This window comes from Myotis lucifugus, unplaced genomic scaffold, assembly GCF_000147115.1.
Source record: "Myotis lucifugus unplaced genomic scaffold, Myoluc2.0 scaffold_160, whole genome shotgun sequence".
NCBI lineage: Eukaryota > Metazoa > Chordata > Mammalia > Chiroptera > Vespertilionidae > Myotis > Myotis lucifugus.
Genome location: NW_005871208.1, coordinates 1,253,464 through 1,281,008, shown reverse-complemented (window position 1 = coordinate 1,281,008; position 27,545 = coordinate 1,253,464). Strand labels below are relative to the sequence as shown.

Sequence of the window (27,545 nt, the reverse complement as noted above, 5' to 3'; positions counted from 1 at the left end):
CACTTTATAGCTAAGAATACAGGACGGAGTTTAATTCAATGTCACAGAGACAGTAAAAGGCAAAACTGGGACTCAAACAGATTTTCTGACTTTGAATTTAACTCTGGTTCTCCATAGTGTCTCTCCCATGTATTTGGCCACATGGATAAAGGAAAGACTGGGCTAAGTTTAGGTGTGGGTGCTCTGTGCACTTGGTGACTTCTGATATTCATCCAACCCTGGGTATCACTGAAGAGCCCGACTTTCTAATTGCTTAGCATACTCACCAACTGACAAAATCAAGGTATACTTGGATCTTGGAGCTGTGGAAAGTCTTTGATTGCGCCCTAACTGGTTTGGCTCAGTGGAGAGAGCGTCAGCCTGCGGACTCAAGGGTCCCAGGTTCGATTCCGGTCAAGGGCATGTACCTTGGTTGCAGGCACATCCCCAGTCGGGAGTGTGCAGGAGGCAGCTGATCAATGTTTCTCTCTCATTGATGTTTCTAACGCTCTATCCCTCTCCCTTCCTCTCTGTAAAAAAATCAATAAAATATATTTAAAAAAAAGAAAGTCTTTGATTGCAATCTCTTATTGGGTGCCCAGAGTGAGACAGACACAGACGAGGAACTTTCCTTAAGCCCCTCATCTTCTGGTTTTCAAGTAGAAAAATGAGAGTTGATGGTTATAAAAACTTCTGGTTACAGGAAAGAAAACTCTCTCATCAATGCCTGGCTATTGTGCATCCCTGCTGTGCGCAGGAAGGAAAGAGGCAAGCTAGTTTGAAGAACAACAACTATTTTGCAGAATCCTAGGTCAGCTTCTTTCTGCAAGAGGATGCCTATTTCCCCACATCACCTGCAAAAGCACTTGCTAAAACTCTTGCTGGGGCAGAGGGAAAAGTAAGGAGAACACTAATGCTGGTATTGAGGGGCTCCCACAGTCTCTAAACCTGCTATCTCCCTGATTAGTTGAACTGGGTGGCGAGCCTGCACAGGCCCGAGTGGTAGCTGGCCTCCCTTGGGTTGATCCAGGGCAGGGAGCAGCATTCTGCAGAAGGTCCCTTTTCAGATTGAGAAACCCACATTCTGATCTCTCTTTTGATGATTTTACAAAAATCAAATTGCATGACAGATGCCTAGATAAACCAGAGAAGTCTGCAATCAAAGCAAGTTCTGGGATGGGGCTGATTGTAGATTTTTAATGGCTATTAGCTTGATAATCACACACCAGGAATAGCTTCCAGGTAGACCAAACCCTTGCATAAGTGGGCCCACACCCATACACACCAACACCCAGTAGCAGAATAAAAGGGGACCCTGACAGTCTCCCAATAGCAGACTTGTGTCTCCAGCTTTAAGTCTTCTCAGGAACCTTCAACTTCCCTTGCTGGGCAAAGGCATCATGAGTTGTCAGATCACGTGCAAATCTCGAAGATCAGGAGGTGGAGGAGGCTTTCGGGGCTTCAGCAGTGGCTCAGCTGTGGTCTCTGGTGGGAGTCGGAGATCAGGCACCAGCTTCTCCTGCTTGAGCCGTCATGGCGGTGGCGGAGGTGGCTTGGGCGGAGGCGGCTTTGGCAGTCGGAGTCTTGTTGGCCTTGGAGGGACCAAGAGCATCTCCATTAGTGTGGCCAGAGGAGGTGGCAGCTTTGGCTCCGGTGGTGGATTTGGTGGCAGAGGAGGTGGCTTCGGAGGTGGCTTCGGAGGTGGCTTCGGAGGTGGCTTCGGAGGCGGCAGTGGCTTCGGAAGTGGAGGTTTTGGAGGAGGCGGCTTTGGTGGAGGCCGCATGGGAGGTGGCGGTGGCTTTGGAGGTTTTGGGGGTCCTGGAGGTTTTGGGGGCCCTGGAGGATACCCTGGAGGCATCCATGAAGTCTCCATCAACCAGAGCCTCCTGCAACCTCTCAATGTGAAAGTTGACCCGGAGATCCAGAATGTGAAGTCACAGGAGCGGGAGCAGATCAAAACTCTCAACAACAAATTTGCTACCTTCATCGACAAGGTGAGTCATGAGACGCTGGCTCCTTCTGATGCTTAGGATGCCCTGCTTCCAGTGCTACCTGAAAAGCAAACCACAGAGATTTGTTTCTATCAGGGACCATCAGTGTGATCTGACAAGCCTGAGTTATTAGCAATATCCTAATGGGAAAGGTGCTGGCTTCGTGGGCTACCCATCGTGCACAACAGTTTGCAATGAGGAGTTATTTGTGCCCAGGGCTTTATTGTTTTTGCCTAAATAAATAAGATTTATGGAAAATGCTGAAAATCACCGAAAATGTGATATAGATAAGTAACGAACTGACGGGTGCAGGCCATGGGACAGCAGGTTCTGGAAGGGATTGGTAAGACATCTTCTGAGATCGTCTTTCCTTCCCTAGAAGTTATTACTCTACTGAATTCTGGGAAGCTGAGTCTGAAATATCTGCTTGGGGACGAATGAAATTCTTGCCTTGAAAAGAAACATTCTCAGTTTTGTGACCCATAAAGTCTTTATTGGTGTCACGTTGGAGTGTTATAGGGTTTTCTTCTATCTCAAGGCAGTTGAACCTAAGGGATTTACAAGGCTCTTAAACACCAGACCGAGGAGCCCTGCCTTCCTGTGCTCTCACATTCGTCACCCCTAGGAGCAGTGCCAGTGGATGCCTGCTTTTGGGTTTTCCCCAGAATATATGGGACCTTTGCCTGGAATTAAACTAGAATGGGAGGGAAATGACCTGGAGTCTTGGGAACAGTGGTAAACAAACCGGTGGAAGGTGAAGTAGGAAAAGAGTTCTGTGCATAGAGAATGCTCAGTGTAATAATAGGCGTCTGTAGAGCTTTCTCAGTGTGGAGGCAGGGACCGTGCAAGCTCTGTCTGGCACGACCCGGCCTCCAGTTCAGGAGGGTGACGCTGTGTAGGCTTCTCTAGGTCCCGAAGGAAGGCAATCTAGAGCTCATGTCCTCTCCTTCTGGCCATGGCAGGTGCGGTTCCTGGAGCAACAGAACCAGGTGTTGCAGACCAAATGGGAGTTGCTGCAGCAAATTAACGTCAGCACCCGTTCCACCAACCTGGACCCCATCTTCCAAGCGTACATTGGCCAACTGAAGAAATATGTGGATTCGCTCACTGCAGAAAGAACATCACAAAATTCAGAGCTGAACAATATGCAGGATCTCGTTGAGGATTATAAGAAGAGGTAGGTGGCAGAGTAAACACTGCATGGAGATAAATATTGATCTGAGCTACCTGATCATTCCCCTAGCAAGCTACTCATCTCCCAGTTGCATTTGTGGTGATAAAGGGGAGAGGCATCAGGATCTTTATCATTTTTTTTGTGAGAAAAATATTTAGGGCTTTAGAAATCATGTTTTTTACATGTTTGAGAGTTCATTTATAGGAAAGCATCCTCATTTAGGATATCATAGTTTCAATTTAGACAATTAAAGAATGCTTAATATTCCAAGAAAATCTTGTATTTTTGGTACATCCACTAGATAAAGGAAAAGAAAAAAGTAAAGGATATAGAATAGTCTAACAGCTATGTTCTTTGGGTCTCAACAGGTATGAGGATGAAATCAATAAGCGCACAGCTGCTGAGAATGATTTTGTGACACTCAAAAAGGTGAGTTAGAAAATGTCATGGCTGGGGTGGGAATGAGGGTGCTTTAGAAGCCTGTGCTCTAAACAGACAGGCTGGAAAACAACTCTGCTTGAAAAGAGAGTGGCCAGGGAAATGGGTGGGCATGTCTATCCCTGGTTCTCTTGGAAACAAAAGTGCTTCTGTAGTTCAAGATTCTGGAGACAATTTTCAAAGATGTGCAATTTGCTAGAGCCTTTCCCATCAGTAACTTACTTAAAACCTATATTGGATCATGAAAGATGCAAACACAGAGAACACTTAATTCTCTAAAGAGTTGAGGAAGGAATGGGACTTCCCTGGTGAAAGAAGCTGCAGGTGGTGCCGACAAGGGTTAGAAGGCGAAAGTGTGAGTTTTCAGCCTGGTTCCTACAGAGGCTTTGGTATACAGTCCAGAGAAATTCAGGAGAGATTGGAATAGACAGACAGGATGGGAGAGTTGGGAACTATTAAAAACCACAAAGGTCATTATGTCCCATAGTGTATCAAGCAAGAGAGAGAGAATGGTTGATAAAGCTTGGTCCTATCAGAGCTCTGATGGTCTCTGGGTGTATGTGTGTGTGTGTGAGCGGTGACATGGGCATGGAGCACCCAGGAGAGGCATACAGTAGACTCCATGCCCAAGAGGTCCCATGGGGACATGGCTCATCTGGAGGTACCTGGGATATTGGAGAGCAGCTAACAGGGACTAGGTGGAGTGAAGTGTTGAGAGGGGGTGGGGCCCATACCCAGAAAGCTACAAGGTTAGTAAGTGAGTGGGGGGCATGAGTTTCACCAGAACCCCCTTACCTTTCTTACAGGATGTGGACAATACCTACATGGCCAAGGTGGAGCTGCAGTCCAAAGTAGAAGTGCTGAGTCAGGAAATTGAGTTCATGAAAGCCCTCTTTGATGCGGTAAGGAGGCTGCTCCTGGATAGAACCTTACTTCCTCCTCTTCCCACCAAAGGAAAGTCATTCCCAATGGTTGAAAAGGTGGTTTAGGTGGGGTTTATAAACTGGCTGACTTCAACTTGCCATCACTCCTTGGCACCAGGAGGCTTCTATAGTGTAGGTCTTGGAGGAGAGAAATTTTCTCTGATGTCACAGGAAATAAGGCTCAGGAAACACTAGGACAACTTCCCCTTACTCCATTCCCCAGCGTTCATCTCCCTTTAGGAAGAGACCTGTCCTGTCCCTATCCTGATGTCTAGTATACTTCAGAGGTCAAATGTAACATATCTCTCTGCTCCCTGCCCAAGTGAAGATACATGACTTCTGAAACATGAATTAAAATATAAGGCATTTGCCATCAACCAGCTTCTTTCTGGAGGCACTAAACAAAACTGCATAACTGGTGAAGGCTGTTAACTAGAAGGCTCAGAAATACAGACCCCTCTCCTACCATTCTCAGGACAACTTTGGCAGGGGCCGAGGAACGGTGGTTATAGCACTTTAACTCCTATGCAGAGTCTGAATACTGGGGAGGGGTTGCTGCCTCACTGGGCAGAGAAGCCATGGCCAGACTTCCCGTGTGTTGCAGGAGCTGAGCCAGACGCACCAGACTATCACCGACACCAATGTCGTTCTGTCCATGGACAACAACCGCAACCTGGACCTGCAGAGCATCATTGCCGAGGTCCAGAGCCAGTATGAGGAGATTGCCTTCAAGAGCAAGGCTGAGGCTGAGGCCCTGTACCAGAGCAAGGCAAGTACTAGGTGCTGAGGGAGAGCCACAGCTTCTTCTACCAGCCAGATACTGTATAAGATGGTCAGTGTTTTTATCTAATGGAAATTAGGCATCATTCCCCAGAAAAAGTGTCCACCATACCCCAAATGCCCCCAATTGGGGTTGGCATGGAGCCCTTCTGGGGGTGTGAGATGGTCGCCAACCTCCCACAAATGCAGCCATGACATCTGGCTTGGTTGACCCTCCCTGGACCAGTATCAGACTTTCCCTGGCTCAAGCCAACCTCCCCCTCAGGTGCAACTGTCTTCCTCTTCCCATATAGTATGAGGAGCTCCAGATCACTGCTGGGAAACACGGAGACAGCATGAAAGAGATCAAGATGGAGATCAACGAGCTGAACCGCATGATCCAGAGACTGAAAGGGGAGATTGAACATGTGAAGAAGCAGGTGGGGACTGGCCCTGAGGACTGGTGCAGCTCCACTGGTTGAGTGGGGCTTGGGGAGGGAGGGTGTGTATGTGTGTGCAAGTGTGTGTGTGTGTGTGTGTGTGTGTGTGTGTGTGTGTGTGTGTCTGTGAGAGAGAGAGAGAGAGAGAGAGAGAGAAAGATAAAGAGAGAGAGAGAGAGAGAGAGAGAGAGAATCTGAGATGTTCTAATCTAGCATATGCTGATCCCAAATGCCTTGAGTTTAACATAACTTAAAACTTATAAGAATTTTTTAGAGTGGCCTAGGAGACATTTAGAGCAAGGAGTAGTGCAGGGAAATAATTGTGCCCACTTTTTGATTGCTTACACCAGTGAAAGGGAATAATAACAAATAAAACAAGAGGTTGTCGGACTTGCGTGGATTGTAGCCACAGCTTTCCCACTGCGGCACAGCCCTGAGCACAGCCGGCTGCGTGGTGAAGGGCAGGGAAGCAGGGAGTCGGCATAGGGCGGGACATTAGCTTTGGAAGGGATGATGTGGGGCACAGAATTTGCTCCATAAATAACAGGATTGGCGAAGCAGTCCACATCAGATGTTTCCATAACAATTTTGGCCCCGTGTTGTGAGGATCAAAGGCCTTCATGGGGAATTCAAAAGGGTACAGTCAAAGGTGACTTGGGAAGATGATGCTCCCGAGACAGCCACAAGTCTTAGCACAGTTGTTTGTAGCCTGCATTAACTCTGGGGCAAGTCCACATTGCCTGAGCCAGCGATTCTGGCTTCCCACATCCTGGATACCTTTGTTCCCTCTCTGCAGACTCCACTCTCTAGAGAAACCTTTTCTCCTTCTCTCCTAGTGTAAGAATGTGCAAGACGCCATTGCAGATGCTGAGCAGAGGGGAGAGCACGCCACCAAAGATGCCAAGAACAAGCTTCTTGACCTGGAGGAGGCCCTGCAGCAGGCCCGGGAAGAGCTGACCCGGCTGCTGCGTGACTACCAGGAGCTCATGAACACCAAGCTGGCCCTGGATGTGGAGATTGCCACCTATAGGAAGCTGCTGGAGGGCGAGGAGTGCAGGTGAAAGGCACTGGGAGGGCTGAAGGGACCCTGGCTACCCTTCCCTTCTCTCTTAGAGCCAGGGCTGGAGGCCAAGGCAGGGAAAGCAAGGATGGAGCAGGGCCTTCTGATGGCTGAGAGCTGACATCACAATGATCCCAAGCAGAGATTCAGGACATAACACATTATTATACAGTGGTAGATTTATTGATATGGAATGACTAACAAGGCAGAGTAAGCTACTTTAAGCAATAAGTTAATTGTAGTCTTTTCTGAAAGAGAAAGCAAAATGCTGTGAAACCAGGTTAGTCCCAGACGTTTTGAAACCTTGCTTTCTGGGTCTGCGGGGTGCATTGTGATCTGGAATAGGGTTGGGACATGCGGACTGGCTGGGGCATGCTCACCCAGAGCAGGCGCCAAACCTAATTCTTTGCAGGTTTCTGGAGGCATAAACAGAACCATTTGCTAACCTCCCTAAAGAGAACCTTTCTCTCCAATGTGTTTGGAAAAGTTTGTTAGTGCTATTAGCATCCCCAGTGATTTCATCTGGCTATAAGCAACTGGAGGGGGAAAGCTGCCTGGGCCCCCAGCGAGCCAGTATGACAGAGAGGGGGCTGCTGGCTTGGGCTGTTGCTCTGTGCCTGTCTGTGAGGCCAGGCCTCCTACCCGCAGCTGGCAGAGGCAATGGGAAAGATTCCAGATGCAGCGGAGGGGGGTGGGGCAGAGAGTGGGACTGGGAGTTGCAGCTCTTCCTGAACTGAATATTCACACAGTGCAGCCTCCTTTCAAAACTTCTGGCATGGCTTGGATTTTGAATATCAGAATCCCTAAAATGGATTTTTAAAAATGGGGTGCAAAATTTGCCTTTTGATCATTTTTATTAGAGCAGAAAACTTAGATGAATTGGGATGCCAGGCAGTGTGAAAACGTGGGGCTGGTCCCATCTCTGTGATCTGGCAGCACAGAAGAGGGTGGGCTCTCTAAGGCTCTGGGGGCTGATGTTAGAGGCTCCCTGCACATTTGTAGGTGGCACTTGGGAAGCAACATGTATGCAGAACCTAAGTGCTCTGCCCTGAGTTCTTTTCTCTCTCTCCCTATCAGGATGTCTGGAGACCTCAGCAGCAACGTGACTGTGTGTAAGTGGGTCCTGTCCTGTGGGTGGTGTGTTGGGTGGAGGCAGGCTGAGGCAGTCAGAACTTTTTGTGGTAACACCGTCTTTCTCTGCAGCGGTGACAAGCAGCACTGTGTCTTCCAACGTGGCAGCCAAAGCCGGCTATGGAGGCGCTGGTTCTGGAGGTAGAGGATATGGCTCTGGAGGAGGAGGAGGAGGATACAGCTCTGGAAGCGGCAGAGGTGGCGGTGGAGGAGGCTACGGCTCTGGCTCTGGAGGAGGATACGGTTCTGGAGGAGGCTATGGTTCTGGAGGAGGCTCCAGGGGAGGCTCTGGAGGAGGATATGGTTCTGGAGGAGGCTCAAGAGGAGGCTCTGGAGGAGGTTACAGCTCTGGAGGAGGTTACAGCTCCGGAGGAGGCTCAAGAGGAGGCTCTGGAGGAGGTTATGGCTCTGGAGGAGGTTATGGCTCTGGAGGAGGCTCTAGAGGAGGCTCAGGAGGGGGATATGGCTCTGGAGGTGGCTCTAAAAAGGGAGGGGGAAGTTCTCAGAAGGCTGGCTCCGGTGAAGGTTATGGTTCCAACGTGAGCTTCTCTTTTACATAAAGATGGAGTCCTACTCTTGTTTCTCCCACTCCAGAATGTAGAAGCTTGTCTCTGTACATCTAATTGACAGCAAATCAAACCTTGTCATCCACCTCTGATAGCATTTTGGGGGAAAGGGATGCCCACATAGAATTTTTGAAATATCTCCTCTCCAAATAAATTAGTTGAAGCCAGTGACACCCTTATCCCCTGGGGAAGAATCTGCATTGCCTAGGTTTGTGCTTCCAGCCATCCTCCCACTCCCGGGCCCCCCTTGCATTGCCCATTTGGTGGTCCACCCCACCTCCCACAAGTATTCTGTTGAGGACCCATTTCAAAGCCTGCACCTTTCCCCTGGCAGTGCCCCCAGGGAAATATGTTTCTGTGTATATAGCCTGTTTTGCTGGCTCTGCATCTAAAGTACTGTGGTCTTGGTGTCTGCACAATAAACTTCATTTGCAACTCATAGCATGTGATGTGTGTTTCATGTCAAGCCTTGGCAGAAGTGGGTAGCTGGGAGCTATTACTCATTGCTGTCTGACTTAAGACACCAGAAAATGGAGAGATTTGGAAAGGGTAAGGAAGAGGCTACCTGGGAAGGAACGTGATGCCCCGAGGCAGCGTGGCTGGAAGAGGCCAGAAGAGTTTTCCTTCTGGAAGTCTTCAAGGGCAGTGATGAAGAAGGCTAGCCCTGGGGTCAGGGGGTGAGTGTGATGTTCTCAAAAAGTATTTTTCAGACTTGGGCACTGTCATATTGCCAGGAAGTCGATAGGGGGATTTGTGGAAAATTCTCTTTTCAGAAAAAGCCACTCTTCTTAAGCATTTCCCACAGACTGCCCCCAGCCCCCTCTCTGAGGCCCCTTCTCCTCAGGGCAAACCAGCTGAGCTCCCAAGGCTCCCATCCAGGCTGTCTGCAGCTCTGGGCTTCCAGGGCAGAGTTTCCTCAGCCTTCCTAGGTCACAGGCTCTCTATGTGCCTGCAGTCCTATGTCTCTGTGGGGGGCTCTCAACGAGGCTGAAGGGGACTATCTGGGCAAGACTCTGGGACTATCAAGTGGCATCCAAAACTAAGAGACTGCCATTTTCAAGAACATCCCCCTCCCATCAGAGAAGTCTCTCAACACATTCAGCAGATGGTGGGCCCTTCTTTTCTCCCCTGTCCCGCAGCCCTCTGGGAGCCTCTGTCCCTGGGTGTTCCAAGCAAGGCGGCTTCTCCTGTGAGTATGCAGATGATTTCAGCTCCTTCCCCACAAGGCCTTGCCACCTGACCAGGACCTCCTTGGGGGCTCAGGAATTGCCGGGAAGATGGGATGGGCTCTTGGGGTTGGTACTAGACTGGCCAGAGTTGTACAAACGGGAGTTGGTAGCTTAGGTTGGGTTAGATGCAGCAGATGTGGCTTAAAACAATTCAGAAAAAGATACCGAGGGATTCTTTTCTCTTTCATTCTACTCTAGCTTCAAAACCTTGGTGAGGCCTTTGTTGAGTCTGAGAGCCTCTTCCTGTTCCTAGAAATTGTAGAGACAGTTCTGAGAAATGCAGGGGGAGGCATTGATCGACAAGCTTCACCTGTCATGTGAGGATGCCGGGCAGGAAGTGCTCTGAAGGCTGCAGGTGGCAAGGTGACAATACACGAAGCTGCCTATTCTAGGGTGATCTGATGCTCAGAGAAGGGCTCTTGGTCAGGTGGGGAGGTCTGGGGAGGTGAGGGCATCGAATGGGAAGAAGTGCGAGGGCCCAGCTGTTGTAGGGTGTATATACCATGCAAACATGAACATGACCCTACACAGGGACGAGTGTCCTAGACATTTAGGGCTGGAAGGGAGCTTTAGCAGTCAATGAATTTGAACCTCTGATTTAGGTCAGAAAACAGGTAAGACCCCAGGTGGGCACCACCCCTGATTCATGCACTGTTTGGAGGCTTCAGGAATGGTGAGCCCTTTGAAAACTTTCTGAGGGGAAAGAAGGCAAGGCAGGCAAGATGGCAGCTTTTACTCCCAACTACCTGAATTCCTGAGACTGTCAATGGTGTGCGTTTCCTGTGGCTCATATCTCCTCACTCCTGCCACACTGCAACACAACCCTTCTTTTCAGATCTACTCAGACACATGTTACTTTCATGTCAAACCCCAAGCAAAACCAGCCTTGTGGGTTAACCTGGGGATACAAGCCTGAGGCTGGAAAGAGATCTGGCTGTAAGCAGGTCATGGAGTGAGGGGCCAGTTCGAGGAAGAGATTCTCCTTTCCCTCCTAAGAGCCCCAAGAGACTAGTCTGGAATCTGGGTCATGCCCCTCTCTCCAGGGCCTCTGCCCATCTTTCTCCCAATCTGGTAATTGAATTGTCAGATCCTGGGCTTAAAACATAGATGGATGCAAGCAGAAGGGTTTTACAAGCTCTACTTCCATAGGCAACTGGGTTAAATATTTATATTCTGATGATGTTGCAGAATAGTTGGGACACACTCCCTCTCATGGTTCCCTCCCTTTCTCTGCCTTGGAGTCCTAGTGAAAATTCAAATAAGCTTCTTTCCACCCCTTCACCAAACTCTTCCCTGTCAACTTAAATGAGAGTCCTTGGACAGCTCACCTCCTCCAGGAAGCCCTGTTGAATGGAGCACTCATGCTTCCTCTACTTGCTGTGAAGTGGGGAAGTTGCACTGGGAGTTGAGAGACTTAAATGCTGACCTTCACCTTGGGGGTGGGGGGAGATTATTGTGTGACATTACACTTATCGTTTCTTCTCCCAAGGCTGATTTCTGTATCAGTTAAAGAAGATGGGATGCGGTTGTCTCTGTTTCCCCCGAGGCTCTGGTGAAAAAAGCCCTGTCTGTGCTGTTGGGTGGGCTCATTCATTAAGCCTCCCAGACTGGTGGGGGATTTGGGACACAGTCCGGAGAGAGGCTTAGAGACACAGTGTGTGGATGGGCATGAGCACCTGAAACTCTGTGTTGTTTTCATCCTATTTCATTTTATGTGTTTATTTATTATATTTTTAACATTTGAAGACTTAATTGACTTTATCGAATGATTCTTGAATCGAGCAGCATCCCATTCAGCAAGTAGAAAGGAGCCCCTCATCCCATTTCATTTTAGTTCAGTGATTGTCTGAGGGACAATGACTGTGGGCAAGGTACTGCCCTTGGCTATTTTGAGGGTACCAGCACTCACAGGATATTGCATCCCACAGGGAGCTTACACTCCAGTTATGGGATGGATGAGAAATTTACAAATAACTATTAATATAAGAGCTATTTTGGGAGCAGAAGTGGTGCATTAAGTCACCTGGGGACCTCATTTAAAATTTACATTCCTGGTTTCAACAGACTTAATGCTTTTCCCTTAAGATTGGGAACAGGCAAAAACACCTGTTGTTACTACTTCTATTCAGTATCATACTAGAATTCCCAAACAGTGCAATAATGCAAGAAAAAGAAATAAAAACATACAGATTGGAAGGAGGAAATAAAACTGACTTTTTTTTATATATGATGTTATTGTTTATGTAAAAGATCTCAAAGATTCTACACAAAAGCTACTAGAACTAACACATGAGCTTAGCAATGTTACAGGCTACAAATTAGCAATACACAGTTGGAAATTAAACTTAATAAGGCAGTATCATTTACAATAGCACCGTGAAAGCATGACATACTTAGATATACAGGTAAAAAAATTTGTGTATCATGTGTATGTTCTTGTTTTTTTCAACTGAAAAAAAACAACAACAATGAAAACAATAAGAAACATCTAAGTGGTGGAGAGAGACACCATGTTCATGGATTGGAAGACTCATATTGTTAGGATATCAATTCTTCCCAAATTGATCTACTAGTATATGTTTGACAAAATCTCAATCAAAGTCACAGCAAGACTTTTTTTTGGGTAGAAATTGATAAGATTATTCAAAATGTACACAGGAATGCAAAGTACCTGGACTAACCAAATAATTTTGAAAAAACGGTTGGAGGACTCAGACTACTTGATTTCAAGACTTACAATAATAATCAGGATAGTACAATGTTGGCCCAGCCAGCATGGCTCTGTTGGTTGAGAACTGTCCTGTGTCCTGAAAGGTTGCTGGTTCAATTCCCAGTCAGGGCACATACAGAAGGCAAAAACCATCCTACATAGACCTTTCTTTCTCTTCCCCGCCTCTCCCTCTCTCTAAGTATGTCCTCAGGTGAAGATTAAAATAAAAGAAAAAGCCCTAGCCGGTTTGGTTTAGTGAGTAGAGCATCAGCCTGTGGACCAAAGAGTCCCAGGTTTGATTCCTGTCAAGGGCTCCTCCCCAGCCCAGGCCCTGGTTGGGGCTCATGCAGGAGGCAACCAATTGATGTGTTTCTCTCACATCAATGTTTCTCTCTGTCTTCCCCTCTCTCTTCCACTCTCCCTAAAAATCAATGGAAAAATATCCTTGAGTGAGGATTAACGAAAAATAAAATAAATAAATAAATAATTAAAGAAAAAGTAAGTATGGTGCTGGTTAAATTATAGATATATGGATTGGTGAAATGGAATAGAGAGTCAGAAATAGACTATACACACTCTAGAAAAAGCAGTAACAGAAATTCTTTGTGACCTTGGGTTAGGCACACAAGCCATAAGAAAAAAAGATTAAAAAACTAATCTATATCAAGATTAAAGAGAATGAAAGTCACTGTAAAGAGAATGAAAAACAAACAAGCCATAGCAAAACACAGAGGAAATATTTGCAAAACACATATCTGATAAAGTACTTGTATCTAGAATGGACTTGTATCTAGAATATATTAAGAATTCTCAAAACTCACTAGTAAGAAAACAGACAAATTAATAAAAATGGACAGAAGATTTGAACAGACACTTTTTCAGAGGAGAGATAGAGATAGCAAATAAACCTGTGAAAAGATGCTCAACAGCATTAATCACTAGGAAAATGCAAATTGAAGCCATGATGAGATACCACTGCAACCTATTGGAGTGTCTAAAACAAACAAACAAACAAACAAACAAACAAACAAACAAACAAACAAGCGCTGGAGAGGATGGGGGACAACTGGAACCCTCACTCACTCCCCTTGAGTCAGCATGAGCAGGCAGGTCTATGGCTTGAAGTGCCAGAGTAGAAGTTTTGGCAGTGGCTCAGCCATCCCGCCAGGAGGGCGCTGGAGATGAGCAGGAACTTACTGTTGTTCCAAAAGAGCAGCGGCTGCTGCCAAGGTTATGCTGGGCGGGGAGGCTACAGTAGCTGGAGTCTCCTTAGTCTTGGTGAGAGCAGGAGCATCTCTACCAGTGTAGCTGGAGGTCTGGCTCATGGCCAAGGGGGTGGATGTTTTGGGGTGGGCAGCCTGGGTGGCATGGGCTTTGGCTTTGGTGGTGGTTTTGGCTAGGGTCAGTAGGTCCAACAGTCTGGCCTGGGGGCATCTAGGAAGTTATAATCAACCCAAGCTTGTTGGAGCCTTTGGGCGTGAAGATTGACCCTAAGGCCCAGGAGGCGGAGCAGCAGTGGGAGCAGATTAAGAACCTTAACATTTTTGAGAACATTAAGAATCTTCATTGACAAGGTGAGTGCTGATGCCTGGAGACCAGACAGCCAGGCCTGGTAACTCCAGGGAGCTACAGACAAGGCCTTTCAGCCACAGTGGAAATGTGGCTAGTGGCTACCCTGTTGGACAGTGCAGGTCTGTGTTACCCGAGGTCAATTAGTTCAGTCCCTGTCTCTTAAAGCTGGTCCTGGTGGAAGGTGCCCACTTGGTGTTTCATGTTCTCTAAACCTCCACAGGAGACTGGGTCTGAACCTCAGCAACTTGTCAAACTTGGGGCCTTCCAGTCCTGCCCTGAAGTAAAGATGATCCCTCCTGCAGGAACAGTACATTGGAATGGGGTGAGAGGTCCAGTTTGAAAGGAGTCAGAATGGTCAGTGAGTGTCTTGTAAGGGACACTTTAAGACACTGGCAGATGGTTTCTTCCCCATAAGTTGCCATGTGATTCTGAGTCCAAGCGTTTCTCTCTGAGCAAACTGGCATTTTTGCTCCCAAAGCCAGGGAATGGAGACCACCAGAATCAGATAGTGCCCAGTTAATGGGCTCCGGAAAGGGAGTGGAGTGTGGAGCCAATGCAAATGATTTGGCCAGCTGATTTTCAAATTCTGTTGGTCAGGGCTGGGAGTGGGGAGTGATGTCCATAGCCTTGAGAAATCCCAACATTCAGGTCTTATCTAGTCTTACCAGCAAAAGGAGGCCAGACTTCTTATACTAGCTACCCCAAACAATCTGCTCTTGGACCAGCCTTGGATAGAGGTTTACTCTGAATAGCCTTGGGGAAAATGGGGGGGCAGGAAGGCTGCATCAATGGGATTTGCATCAATGAGATGCTCAGGATTGTCCTGGAAGAAAGCTCTAGTTCTGCCAACCCCCACCTTCCTCAGGATGGTCTGTCTTCCTTAGGGAGGGTCAACTATGAACACTGTTGCAAGGACTTCGAGCTGGGAAAAAAGAGGAGAAGCCAGTAAGGAGTAAAGCAGAATTGATGACTATGCCCAAAGCTCTGGGTTTGGGTTTGGGCGGACTTACCGGTGCAGCTGGTGCATTGAGGAACAGTGTCCTTTCATGGTGACTATAGTTGATAACACTGTATCATATAATTAAAATTTGCTGAGGGTAGAACTTAAGTATTCTCTCTCACACACATAAAGGGTAAATATGTGATGTGATGGAGTGATAATTAAATTTCACAATGTGCTCTTTAAATATATTATAACTTTATTTGTGCATTAAACCTCAATAAAGCTGAAAAAAAAAGATATGGGAAATTGTATGGGGTTCCTGCTTGATTAAAGCTCTTGCTTGGGCCCTAACCGGTTTGGCTCAGTGGATAGAGTGTCGGCCTGCGGACTGAAGGGTCCCAGGTTTGATTCCAGTCAAGGGCATGCATCTTTGTTGCGGGCACATCCCCAGTAGGGGGTGTGCAGGAGGCAGCTGATCAATGTTTCTCTCTCATCGATGTTTCTAACTCTCTATCCCTCTCCCTTCCTCTCTGTAAAAAAATCAGTTTTATATATATATAAATATACTCTTGCTTTGGGAAAAACTAAACTGTGTTCTTCCTTCTCGGGCCTCAGAGGACTGCTGTGCTGTGAGAGGGCGTGGGCATGCTGGGCATGAGGTTTGCTGTAGGAAGAAATGTCTCCCGATCTTTATGAGGAAGGTGCTCAACAGATTCAAGGTGCACATTATCAGTGAACTCTTCTCTTTTACTCCTATTTCTGCTCTCTCTTGCAATGTCATGAATATAGTGAGAAGGGTGAGGACAGGGTATGTTTTGTCTGCACCAAATAGTTGTGGTTATTTGTAAAAGAAAGTTCCAGAGAGTGAGTTATTTTGCTGGCTTGTTGATGAGTCTCTTTCTGACATCCTCTCTTCCCAAATGATCTAGGGGCCGTCAGTGGTCAGCAAACTCATTAGTCAACAGAGCCAAATATCAACAGTACAACGATTGAAATTTCTTTTGAGAGCCAATTTTTTTAAACTTAAACTATATAGGTATGTACATTGTTATTAACTTAATTAGGGTACTCCTAAGGCTTAGGAAGAGCCACACTCAAGGGGCCAAAGAGCTGCATGTGGCTCGCGAGCCGCAGTTTGCCGACCACAGATCTAGGCCAGTGGTTCTCAAGCTTTGGTGGGAGTCAATCAAGCAGGGAAATTGGTAACCACACAATTTAGAAAGTCTAGACCCAGTCCTGCGTTAAGAAACCTGGATCCCGTGTTCTTTATGATCTTCCAAGTGATTGAGTCTAATACCTCCAGAGTATGGGCACCACTGCTCTAAGCAATTGGCCAAATACACATAACTGAAATTTCTCAAGCAATAGGGCCAAAACAACCTCTATCATAGCATTTTGGGAATTAATGCTACACTGGAATCACTTATTCCTCTGCCAGGTGAGCAAGGACTTCTCCAGTCCATTACACTGTGCCCCGGAAGTCCTTGGAATTCCTGTTTGCAGGTGTGGTCCCTGGAGCAGAAGAACCAGGTCCTGGAGACCAAGTGGGAGCTGCTGCAGCAGCTGATGTCAGTACCTGCACCACCAGCCTGCAGCCTGTCTTGAAAGGCTACATCAGCCACCTTAGGGGGCAGGCAGACCATGTCACAGCAGAGAAGATCAGGCAGCAGGCAGAGTTGACAAACACCCAGGATTCCGTGGAGTGACACAGGAAGAAGTGAGTGAGCAGGTGAAGGCAGGACAGTGGTATTCAGCCCAAATACCCAGGCCTGCTGCCTGCTATGTCTAGGTCTGAAAGGCATAGAACTGGACCTCCTTTCCAGGAATCTGTTTGTTTTCTTCTTGTGAATCTGTTTGTGGATGTTCCTTTAGGGTGTAGGAGAACAGAGAAAAGGGAATATTTTAGACATAACAGTCTTTTTATCTATTGAATCCCACCAGATATGAAGCAGAAATAAATAATAGGACAAATGCTGAGAATGACTGTGGTGCTGAAGAAGGTGAGAGGCAGGGGCTTTCTCCTCTGATCTTAGCGCTGGCTCTCCTCACCCTGCTCTGTGCTGGCTCAGCCTCCTCAGCTGTGACAAATCCCCAGCCCCCGTTAACCTTCCAGCCAGCACTGTGCCGAGTGCAAGATGCAAGAAGAATGAAGGCAACTCTGATTTCTAACTCAGAAGTCTTGTTTTTAACTTCTTAAGAATATCATCGCTAGGTTGCACATTCACTTGGCATTGTTCTCACTCTTAGTTTTCTAGTTGTTTTTGGAGGCTACTCTCCCTGTGGCATCCTGACAGTGCAGATAAAACTCTTCCAGCCCACGGGGCTCACTGCCTCTTTTCTTTCAGGAGGCTGACAGTGTGTGCTTGGTCACGGAGGACCTCAGGGCCAAAGTGATGCCCTACAGCAGGAGATTGAATTCCTTCAAGTCTTCTATGTGGTTGTGAGTTTAGGGGACAGTCTAAGCTCCCCAGGAGCCCTGGGATGCTTGGAAGACCAAGGAAGAAGGAGAAGCTTCCCTGAGCTGCCCCTGAGCTTCCACGTGGCTGGTGGTGATGTAGCACTGGGAACTCCAAAAGGTGCATGCTCTTTCCCAAGGACTGATCCATGCCCCGCTTCACAGGATCTGGCCCAAGTGCAGTAGACAGCCAAGGAAACTCATGTGGTCCTCTCCATGGACAACAACCCACACCTGGACTTTAATAGCATCTTCTCCGATGTCAAGGCCCAGTACAAGGAGATCACCAAGAGGAGCAAGGCTGAGGCTGAGGACCTGTACCAGACCAAGGTGCCCACCTGGAGAAGTGTCCTGTGCTGAGTTATGCCCAGAAGACATATAAGGGTCCCACCCGTGCCAACAGGGATTGAACCACTATATTGGCCTTGTGGTTGGTAGGATCACTTGACCTCTTATGTCCTGTCCTGAAGATTAATGGGCAGGGTGCCTGTGAAAGTCTCTGGGAGTTAGTAGAGCTCTGGCTACTTGGGGACTTGCCAGTCCTATGGGAGAGGAGGCCACCCAATTCTGCAGACCCAGCCACATTGAGACACCAAGGTGACCTTCTAACCAGTACAGTCAGCTCTTAATTCCAACATGGAAGCCAGTGTTTCAGCCAGGCCTGCTTCCTTCCACCTGTACATGCTCTCCTTTGCCTCCACCCTACCTCCATGGAAGCACATTTTCAGGAAGCCTGACCTTGTTGTTTCCTCAGCTAGACCCTATGTTCCTAGCTGACAGAAATATGTCTCCTCTATAGGTTGGTTTTGACCACAAAGACCAGACTGGGCAGGTGGTTCAGAGGTTTCAGAGGAGGAGCCTGGGATTGATTGGCTCTCCCCATGCTACCTTTTCACTCTTGCCTTTTCCTGGTCCCAGGCCCAGGATCTCCAGGTTACTGCCTGGAGAAAAGGTGATGACCTCAAAGTGATTAAAATGAAGGTCATTGAGCTGAACCGAGCCATCCAGAGACTTCAAGCAGAAATTGCCAACCTCAAGAACCAGGTGGGGCACCTAGTTGTAACCTTTGTGGGGGGGGGGTGGTGATGTTATGATAGGTTTTTCTCCATACTTTTCTATATTCTCACACATTCCACAATAAATTATGAAGGTGGGCAAGAGAGAAGCCCAGCTAGGTACAGGTAGGTACCTGATCTCTTGTGCCTCCTTTACTGCCTGCAATTGGCCCTTGAAGAGCACTGCCCTGCAAGATACTATTGTGGAGGCCCAGATTAGAAGGGTGAGGTGGCCCATAAAGATGCCCAGGCCAAGCGGGCTGAGGTAGAGTCTGCCCTGCAGCAGCAGAAGGAACATCTGGACTGACTTCTGGGAGCCAAGCTGTCCCTGGACGTGGAGATAGCCACCTACTGCAGGCTGCTGGAGGGCAAGGAGATCAGGTGGGGGACCCAGAGGCTAGAGAACGGGCAGGTGTCCATCAGTAGTGACCCTGCAACAGCATTCCTATCTGTATGATGGGACAATTAATTAATACATTCATTATTCCTGAAATGAAACCTGAGTTTTGTTAGTGGTAATGGGGTATGTGTCCAGTCAGGGCCTTTGTCCAAAGTATACATGATTAGCATTGATGACCCTGGATCCTGGATCCTGACTCTCCTCCGCACTATCTTTCTAGACCTCTGGACCAGAGGGAAAAGTGGATAGATTTCTCTTCCACTGAGAAAGACAGAAAAATAAGGCATAGCCTTTCTTAACTTTGCCCAGTCCAGAATGAACGGACTGAGCCCTGGCTGAGGAAAGGGTGCAGAGGGACTTGAGGGCCAAGGGGACCAGGCAGCAAGAGCAGTGTGGGAGTCTGGGAACAGTGGCATTGATCTTGCTGTGTTGGGAGCATGGGCCCTTGTTATTCCCGGTGGGAGCTGATGCAATTCTGGGACCCAGGTGTTTTCCAGAGTGAAACTGAATTACAAATTACGGATCAGATCTAGGATATCTTTCTTCTGGAGTTTATCTTCCTCTGAATCTGGGTCAGAGGATTTATTAATTATTCTGATTGTTTTCATGCCAACAGGCTGTCTGGAGAAGTCACCAACAATGTGAGCTACTGTGAATAACAGGGGGTTCTCCTTCTTTGGCCAGTCAGGAGTCATCCTTCCCCTTGCCTTAGCTAAGGAGGGGGGCGCCCTCTGCTAGGAGGCGAGGGGCTGGGGCCCTTGCCTCACTCTGCAGTCACTGGCTATGTGGTCTTAGTCACCTCTTGTCATGTGGCTTCATGGAGGGATTTGAGTAGGAGTTCCAAGGTTCCCATTGCACCTAGGATCCCATGCTCACCTCCAGGCAGCCAAGAACTCCTGAGTTCTGTGGTAGAGAGGTGGCCCACATGGATGGGTGGTGTGGAAGTCACTGTTTTTTTATAGGACACTTCAGGAAGATGCCCCTCAGTGCCCTGTATGTTCAGCGACCTAGAAAGCATGTGGGATGCCCACAACTATTCTGATCCTCCCTCTCTGTCTCCCCACAGTGGTGGTATCAAGTACAGCCCCCACTTCCAATACAGCCATGACTGGCTTTAGCTCAGGGGGCAGAGTCTCTGTGAGAGGAGGTAGGCCCCCACCCTGAAAATTCAATGTAGCATCTGGGTCTGCAGCCAGGCCTGTGGGCTCTGCAGGGACAGGAGGGGCTCCCAAGGACTCAGATTTCAGTTTGGGAATTCTGGAAACACCGGTTCTGGTGAGGGAAACGAAGAGTCAAGTTAAACAAGAAACCAGGGCCCCAGCTCAGGGCACAGAAACTTGTAGGTTTCCCTCCCAGAGGCAAGGCTGAGTCTCTGGCCCTGATCTGGTGGCATCTATCTTGAGTATTTCACACAGCACCTTTGGCAACTTGGAGACAGGCTCCCAGGTCAAACAAGTTCTTTTTTTTCATACATTTGAAGGTTGGGGCCCCGTGGAAACCCTTCCCGTGCAGTCTCAATGGGCAGATAGGGCTGTCAGTCACCTTTTCCCTGCCTGGCCCTGCACCCCTGTAGTGTTATTAGTCCAACTGTCCCCTCCTGTTGGGCAGACGCCAAAGTTCTCCTCTATCTCGTTCCTGAAGCACAGATATACACACCTCCTTTTCTATGATCACTATCAGTTCTGTTATCTGCCTTCATGTGTGTCAGTCATTATACTCATAATCTGCAGCCATGGGTTATCAAGAACTTGTTCCAATTTGATTTTCTAAAGCCCCATGTAATCCAGTCTGGGGTATTAGGACTCCGCCTCCCATAGATTCACAGAACCTGGGTGAATTTATGAGAAAGACATCCCTCTACCATGGGACTCAGGGGGCCCTGACAGCCTGGAGGTGAGCATAAGATCTTAGATGCAAAGGGAACCTTGGAACTTTCTCAAATCCCCTCCATGAGGCTACGAGAAGCAACTTGTCCAAGACCACACAGCCAGTGCCCACAGACTGAGGCCAGGGCCCCAGGCTTCCACCACAGAGAGGAGGGGAGAGAGAAGCCTATGGGGATCTGGAGGGTGCAGGCGTGCCAGCCTGGCCCCACCCCTTTTCCTCATCCTGGGAAAGCCAGTGTGCATCATTCACCTGAAAACAACGTGAGAGGGGGCTGGGTTCTTGTGCCTCCCCTTCTCCAGGGATGAGGATAAAAATGGAAGAGAAGCAAATATATGTTAGGACCACACTCCTGATGGAGTTCAATTGGAAATAAATGTCCAGTGTGACCTGCTGAGCTACAAGGGCCATCAAGAGAGCCCTGGGGCCCTACTCTCCATGGAGAAGATGTTGTGCCCTGTTTCTTCATTGGAAATTCATCCATTTGGGAATGTGTATGCACTGACCAGGTGGGCCATGAATATTGTTCACTCCCACTTGTCATCCTGCAACACACACACATATACATACACACGCTCACTCACTGTTCTCCCCACTCAGTTATCTTGCTGGTGGAAGGGCATGTCATTTCTATTTAGCTTTGGGAGGTAGGCAAAAACGACCCTTACTTTTTCTCATTATTGGGAAAGATGCATTTTTAAAATAACTAACTTCAGGTTCTTGAGCTCTACTTGGCAGCCAAGCTGGAATCATTATTGCCTAATTAAGGGGTAATAGTGTAGCTATTGTTATAAGGATTATTATCAGGTAAATGGCCAGAGGGTGTTTAGTGGAAAAGGAGGTTGACAAGATGGCTCTTGCGGGCTCAGGCTGGGAGGGCAATTCTGCTGCTTTGTCTCCAGCTTCACCCAGAAAGCAGTTCCAGCTCAACACACCATGGAGTCCTGCGGTGCTGGATTGGGAGGGGTCATCAGTTCCCTGTCATGAGCACTTAGAGGAGAGAAGTGGCTAGGGAGGGGATGGGCATAGCTACTTGTCTGAGCCAGCCCTAAGCTCATTCAATAATCATTAATTGAGCACCTACTATGTGCCAGACTCTGTTCTCGACACAGGTACAAAAGGTGACCTAGACCTTTGTCTACCAAGAAGGCAGGCCAGTGAATGTGCAATCAGAGCGCAGTGATGTAAGTGCTATCTCTGGCATGTCAGGAGCAAGGGCCAGACCAGGCAGATGGGAAGACTTCCCTGATGAAGAGCCTTGGAAGCTGACACCTGAACATGGAAAGATGAGGAGGAGTTAGCGTGGGTAGGGAGTGTTTTAGATAGAGGTGCTCTATCCCCTGTGAGGAAGTCACACCCAAAGTAGGTGGTCAATAACTATTGGTTGACTAAATGAAAAGGAGGTTGACAAGATGGCTCTTAGGGCTCTTTTGAGGAAGTGAGGCCTGGCAGAGCTTGGAGAGACAAATAGTAGGAGAGGTGGGTTGGGCCAGATCTTGAGATGAGAGCCTTTCTGTGTAAGCTGACCAACTTGTTCGGTTTTTCTGAGAGGGGGGTAAATGGGGGACATTTGTAATACTATCAACAATTAAAAAGAACTCTGAAAGTCCCACATCCTGAGAACCCACTCAGTCCCAGGCAAACCGGGATGGTTGGTCATCCTGCTGCTGTATTATCTCAAGAGATTTGAACCCCATTGCATAGTTTTAAACAGTGGATGGATGATACAGGGACAAGGGTGCTTACCTAGCAGACAGTGTTCCCAAGCCTGCTGTTCGTTCCCCAGTGTCCTTTTTCCTCTCTTGCTACTGAAATAGAAATTGTAGATGAGACCTGGCTACCCACCTAAAGACTACATTTCCAAATAATTCTGACTATGAAACTAAGTTCTGGACAATGGAATGTGAGCTGAAAGTATTTAATGCTCCTGACTGTAACTTTAAAAGGCAGAGCCCCTGAGAGTGGGTTCAGGCTCCAAAGAAAAAAGTGTGAGGAAGGATTAGAAAATCTATAAGCTCAGGCCCTGCCCCAGACATTTTGAATAATAATCTCAGAGTTGGGGAAATGGATTATATTTTTTTAAAAATTGCAGGCCACAGTGGTTAAGTGCATGGGTTCTACAGGGGACTGCCTGGCTTCCATTCCCAGTGCCCAGCTGTGTGACCTTGTCCAAGTAACTTAACCTCTCTGTGCCTCAGTTTCCTTATCTGTAAAAATGTGTTAATTGTACCTCCTTGATAGGGTGAAGATTAACAAGGGCTCACCTGGCATCGAGTCTCCCCGCCCCCCTCCTTGGAGAGCAGTGGCAGGATGTGAAATGTAATGGCCTACTATTTTTAAGTCACTTAAGAAAGTTTTAAACACAGGTGCTAAGGGTTCTGTCCTTAGGGGGGATGATTCCAGGGGGCTCCTAAGAGCCTTTTGTACTCTCCAAGACTTCCTGAGAATCCCTCACCCCATGGTTCTGGGCAGTGGGTAAAAAGGACTAGAGGGAGGATGGGACTTATCCTCAAGAAACTTCCGGGCTACCGGGGAAGATTGGCACACACGTGGAACACAGGTACAGACTCTCAATGAGTGCAGAGAAATGGTGCAATCTGGGGAGGCTGGGCAGATAGGAGTGGCTGGATTGACAAGTGACCAGAGGTTTCCAGGGTGCCTTGTAGCAGGTTCACAAGGAGGGAAGGCCAGGGTGAGAGAGGGGAAGTGAAGGTCATGTGGGGTGAGGGGCTAGCTGCATGTTAACATTCACACAGCATGCTGCTGAACTGGCCTTCACCACATGAGCACCTGCTTCCAGCCCTTAGGGAGCGATCTGAAGGCCTGGGACGGCAGTTTGTAGTTCTGCAGAGACACAGGTCTGACTCATGTCTCCCTTGACTTTAGTGTGTGCAAAGAACCAATTAGGGAGTGATTCTGGCTGGAACAATCAGCATCGTCATCACAGCACAGCTTTGTTGGGCTTAACTTGTGCCTTAGGGAGAAACTGCAAAGGGACAAATCCTTTGTAAAAATCCTAATGTAAAAATTCTGAAAAGATTGCCAAGTGCCATTGCCGGTAGCAAAATTGAGACTAAGAAAATGATTATTCTTAATTTAAAATAGCTATTTTATATTAAAAAAGAAGGGAAGGTTGAATTTGGCAATGTTTGGTACAACAGTATTAGAGGTAATGTTATCTACACTAATAAAAGAGAAACATGGTAATTAGCGTACGACCGCTACCCTTCCCATTGGCTAATCAGCATATCCTTATGCAAATTAACTGTCAGCCAAGATGGCGGCCAGCAGCCATGCACTGAAGTGAGCAGGAAGGCTTGCTTGCTCCAGTTACGGCGAACTCCAACGTTCCCCGCCTGCCGCTGCCGGCCTCTCAGCTGCAACTCTAAGTAACTATGTACTATGTTGCAAATAAGAAGCTAAACAAAACCCCAGAAACCGGCTTTCATTCAGCCAGGCTTCAGCCAGCTGGACCGAAGTGAGCAGGGAGGCTTGCTTGCTCCAGTTACGGCGAACTCCAACGTTCCCTGCCTGCCGCTGCCGGCCTCTCAGCTGCAACTCTAAGCAACTATGTACTATGTTGCAAATAAGAAGCTAAACAAAACCCCAGAAACCGGCTTTCATTCAGCCAGGCTTCAGCCAGCTGGACCGAAACATTGTATCGATGTTTTCAGCAGCGAGGCCTCAGAGCTAAAGCTGGCCCAGAATAAAAAAAAAGAAAAGAAAAAAAGGAGCGGTTGGGAGCTTCAGTCACCCGCTTCCGGAAAACAGCCCTCAGCCCCTCACCCAGACTGGCCAGGCACCCCAGTGGGGACCCCCACCCTGATCCAGGACACCCTTCAGGGCAAACCAGCCAGCCCCTACCCATGCACCAGGCCTCTATCCTATATAGTGAAAGGGTAATATGCCTCCCAGCACCGGGATCAGCAGAGCAGTGAGGCTCCTGGCACCGGGATCAGCGTGACAGGGGGCAGCGCCCAAACCCCCTGATCAGCCCTGCTCTGTGCCTGATAGGGGGGAGCTCCCCAATCCCCTGATTGCCCTGCGGCTCTGTGTTTGACAGGGTGCGGAGTCCCAACCCCCTGATCGGCCCTGCTCTGTGTGTGGGCCAACCACTCTCTTCCTTCTCATTTAGGGCGAGCAGCATGTGAAGGCAGAGCTCACTGTCATGGAACACAGAGGGCTGCCCGGAGCTGAGGGGAGTGGCTGGGCCCATGGGGTGAGAGGTGGACACAGAGGATGCTATCTCACCCAATTGTGGGGTGAGCTGGCCGGCCTTCATCTTCCTGACCCCACCAGGGAGGGACCGAGCAGGGTGTCTGCCTCTCCATTCTCCATCCTTCCATCTGTGACACCTGTCACCCTTGCCAGGCTTCCCCCAAAGTGAGTTCAGCTCAATCCCTGAATGTAAAAGGGCACGGTGGGGGGCCTCCACTCCAGTGTCCCCTGATTCCCAGTGACAGGACCTGATCTCAGGATGGTGGCCACAGCTGCAGAACATAGATCTGTTTCAAGAAAAGTTGGGAATGCAGACTTTCGTACGAGCCCCTATTCCAAAAGGTGGCAGTGTATTCATATTGTGGCAAAGACACCTTCAAGAGTAACATAAGTGGGTAAAATCAGGGCCAAACTGGGCCATTTCCTCATCCAATCTCTCTGAGGTGCCTGGGCAGAACCAAGTTTCAGCTCTTCGCAAGACACTTCCGGGTTTTTTTTTAAGCCTAAAGGACAGTAGTCTGTCTTCATTCTTGTTCTTTGGGATTTTTTCATCATCGGATGAAAGGATACGTACATTGGGGCAATCCTCTCAAGATACAATATTCCAGTTGCTCTCGTGTGTTGACGACAGCACCCCTCAGAGGGAGGGAGCCGACAGATGGGGAGCAGGGAATTCTGAAAACCAAAGCGATGACAGAGATGCTAAACCTTTCCTTCACACATCTGACACCTCTCCTCAGGAGGCCTGCAGGCCAGGCGTCTGCTGTACCTTAACCACTTGATGTCCTGGCAAGCTGCCCTGGGCCCTGCTAGGCAGTGTGCAGGGCTGCCTGAGCCCAGAGGGGAGTCGCCCTCTTCCCCCAACCCCCCACAGCCACTCCTGGTACAGAGCCTGCACATGGGCGCTTGTCTCTGGGGGCCACACTGGGATGGCAGCGTAGATGCCTTCCATCTGCTGCAGCAGTTCCCTGTCTGCATGCCCTCCTCGCCTGGGCCTGACCCCTGCTGCTTAGGCATTCCTGCTTCAGGCCAGGACCTCCATGAAGTGGCGGGGGAACTTGCCCTTCTACAGCTTCAGGACCACTTCTGGATGTTCCAAAAGCCAGTCTCAAAGCACAGTAGAACCTCTCCGTCCCTTTCAAGGGTGACCTCCTGGAAGTCTTTGTTCCTCAGGATGTGGTAGGTGAATACCCCCATGTCCTCGTTGAACAGCTCCTTGGCCATGTGCTTGAAGATGTGCACCAGGTATCCGTCGGAGCTGGTACCCTTGTGGAGCCTCACCTCCTCCTCCTTCATGTCTCCAAACAGAGTGTCCATGGCGGTGTCATTCGAGGCAAGGTCACTTTGCTCCATTATCTGGACAATTTCACCTGAGGTTAACATGCACTCAGCACCCCGGGAACTATGCAAAGCTGTGGGAACATCTTCTCAAAGGGCCTCCAGTTTCTTGTCATAACACGGGGCCACAATGACGTGGAAAATCTTGTCTGGGGACAGGTTCTGCCATCTGGTGAAGTAATCCTTCACCAGAGAGCCCATGATCTGCTTGGGAGACTTGGCCATGAAGAGATGGGGGGTGATGGGGTGACCCAGCATGTGCTCTGCATATTGGACCCAGCCAGGGCAGGCGGAGGTCAGCATGGGTACCCGGGGCTCTTCCTCATGGTGCTGGCAGTACCGACACACAAATTCCTTCTGACTTTCCAGGATGCTGAAGTCCGCAGCTATCTTCATGTCAAAGACAGTGCGCCCCAAGGCTTTTGAGGAAGCTGCAGAGCCTTTTGGATTCATCAGTGACACTGAGGCTGAATTTAGCAGCGAAATAAGGCAGAGACTGAGGACACACAGACACTGCCAGCACCTTGTGCTGTGAGGTATCACATTTCTTATTAAGGCTGAGAACACGGAAGAAGTCCTTGGTGTTCTGTTGGGAAACTTGGACTCCTTCCTCTGCAGCCACACAACTGTCACACACCAGGCAGTCACTCAGAAATATCTTGGCATCAGCCAACTTATGGAATTCTCCCTTCTCTCCATTTTCCTGAGTTGGACTCTGGATGTTGACTGCAGCATTCTCTTGGTCATCCGTTTTTGTTTTTTTACTACATTCCTTCTGTGTGCAGTGCTCACACTTCATCTGGAGTGGGGTGGGTGGGGGCCCGGCTCGAGTGACCTGGAGGAAGCATGGGGAGAGCAGTCAGCACTGGTCGCCCCTGGTGCTGCTGGTGGTATCCTTTCTTCCTTGTGGAGTGTCTAGGGAGGGGAAGCGGCTGCAGTGCCTGAGGCTGAGTTCCAGGAGGCCAGCAGCGCTGTCGGGATCATGCCAGCAGCGGTGGTCTGTTGGTGCCTGTCCTGTCCTCTGGAGATTGAACCTGCAGCACTATTAAGGGAGCCAGTCCCCAGTTCCGCCCCACCTCTGCCACTGATTGATTGGAGTCTGAGGGCCGGGAGGAGGAAACAAGTGGTCTGCCTTCCACCCGCCCTGCTCACCAATCACCATGCCACGATTCATCAGAGCCCGAGGGAGCCTGGTTCCCCCATTAGCCATCCCCTGATCAATGGAGCCTGCTGTTTGATCATCCATCTGGTCGTTTAGGTCATGATGGCCCCTGGCTTTT

The 27,545-nt window shown here is 48.7% G+C and overlaps 1 protein-coding gene and 2 pseudogenes across 1 annotated transcript; 2 read left to right on the top strand and 1 right to left on the bottom strand.

Moving 5' to 3' along the window:
• Positions 1 to 1,290: 1,290 nt before the first annotated feature.
• Positions 1,291 to 8,900, top strand: KRT2 (keratin 2). Its single transcript, XM_006095821.3, has 9 exons — positions 1,291 to 1,973; positions 2,933 to 3,147; positions 3,513 to 3,573; positions 4,389 to 4,484; positions 5,110 to 5,274; positions 5,579 to 5,704; positions 6,541 to 6,761; positions 7,842 to 7,876; positions 7,968 to 8,900. The coding sequence occupies exons 1-9, from the start codon at positions 1,380 to 1,382 to the stop codon at positions 8,453 to 8,455; spliced, it is 2,001 nt and encodes a 666-aa protein (XP_006095883.1). The 5' UTR covers positions 1,291 to 1,379; the 3' UTR covers positions 8,456 to 8,900.
• A 4,681-nt stretch (positions 8,901 to 13,581) lies between these two features.
• LOC102443336 lies at positions 13,582 to 19,943 on the top strand (annotated as a pseudogene).
• Positions 19,944 to 25,663: 5,720 nt separating this feature from the next.
• On the bottom strand, positions 25,664 to 27,064 carry LOC102443011 (annotated as a pseudogene).
• Positions 27,065 to 27,545: the final 481 nt, after the last annotated feature.

What these genes read in the sequence shown, in the direction of transcription:
- KRT2 (XM_006095821.3), top strand. Translation starts at nt 1,380, where the DNA reads ATGAGTTGTCAGATCACGTGCAAATCTCGAAGATCAGGAGGTGGAGGA. An exon ending in ATTTTGTGACACTCAAAAAG is followed by an intron (nt 3,574 to 4,388) that starts GTGAGTTAGAAA and finishes CCTTTCTTACAG; the next exon opens with GATGTGGACAATACCTACAT. An exon ending in TGAAAGCCCTCTTTGATGCG is followed by an intron (nt 4,485 to 5,109) that starts GTAAGGAGGCTG and finishes CGTGTGTTGCAG; the next exon opens with GAGCTGAGCCAGACGCACCA.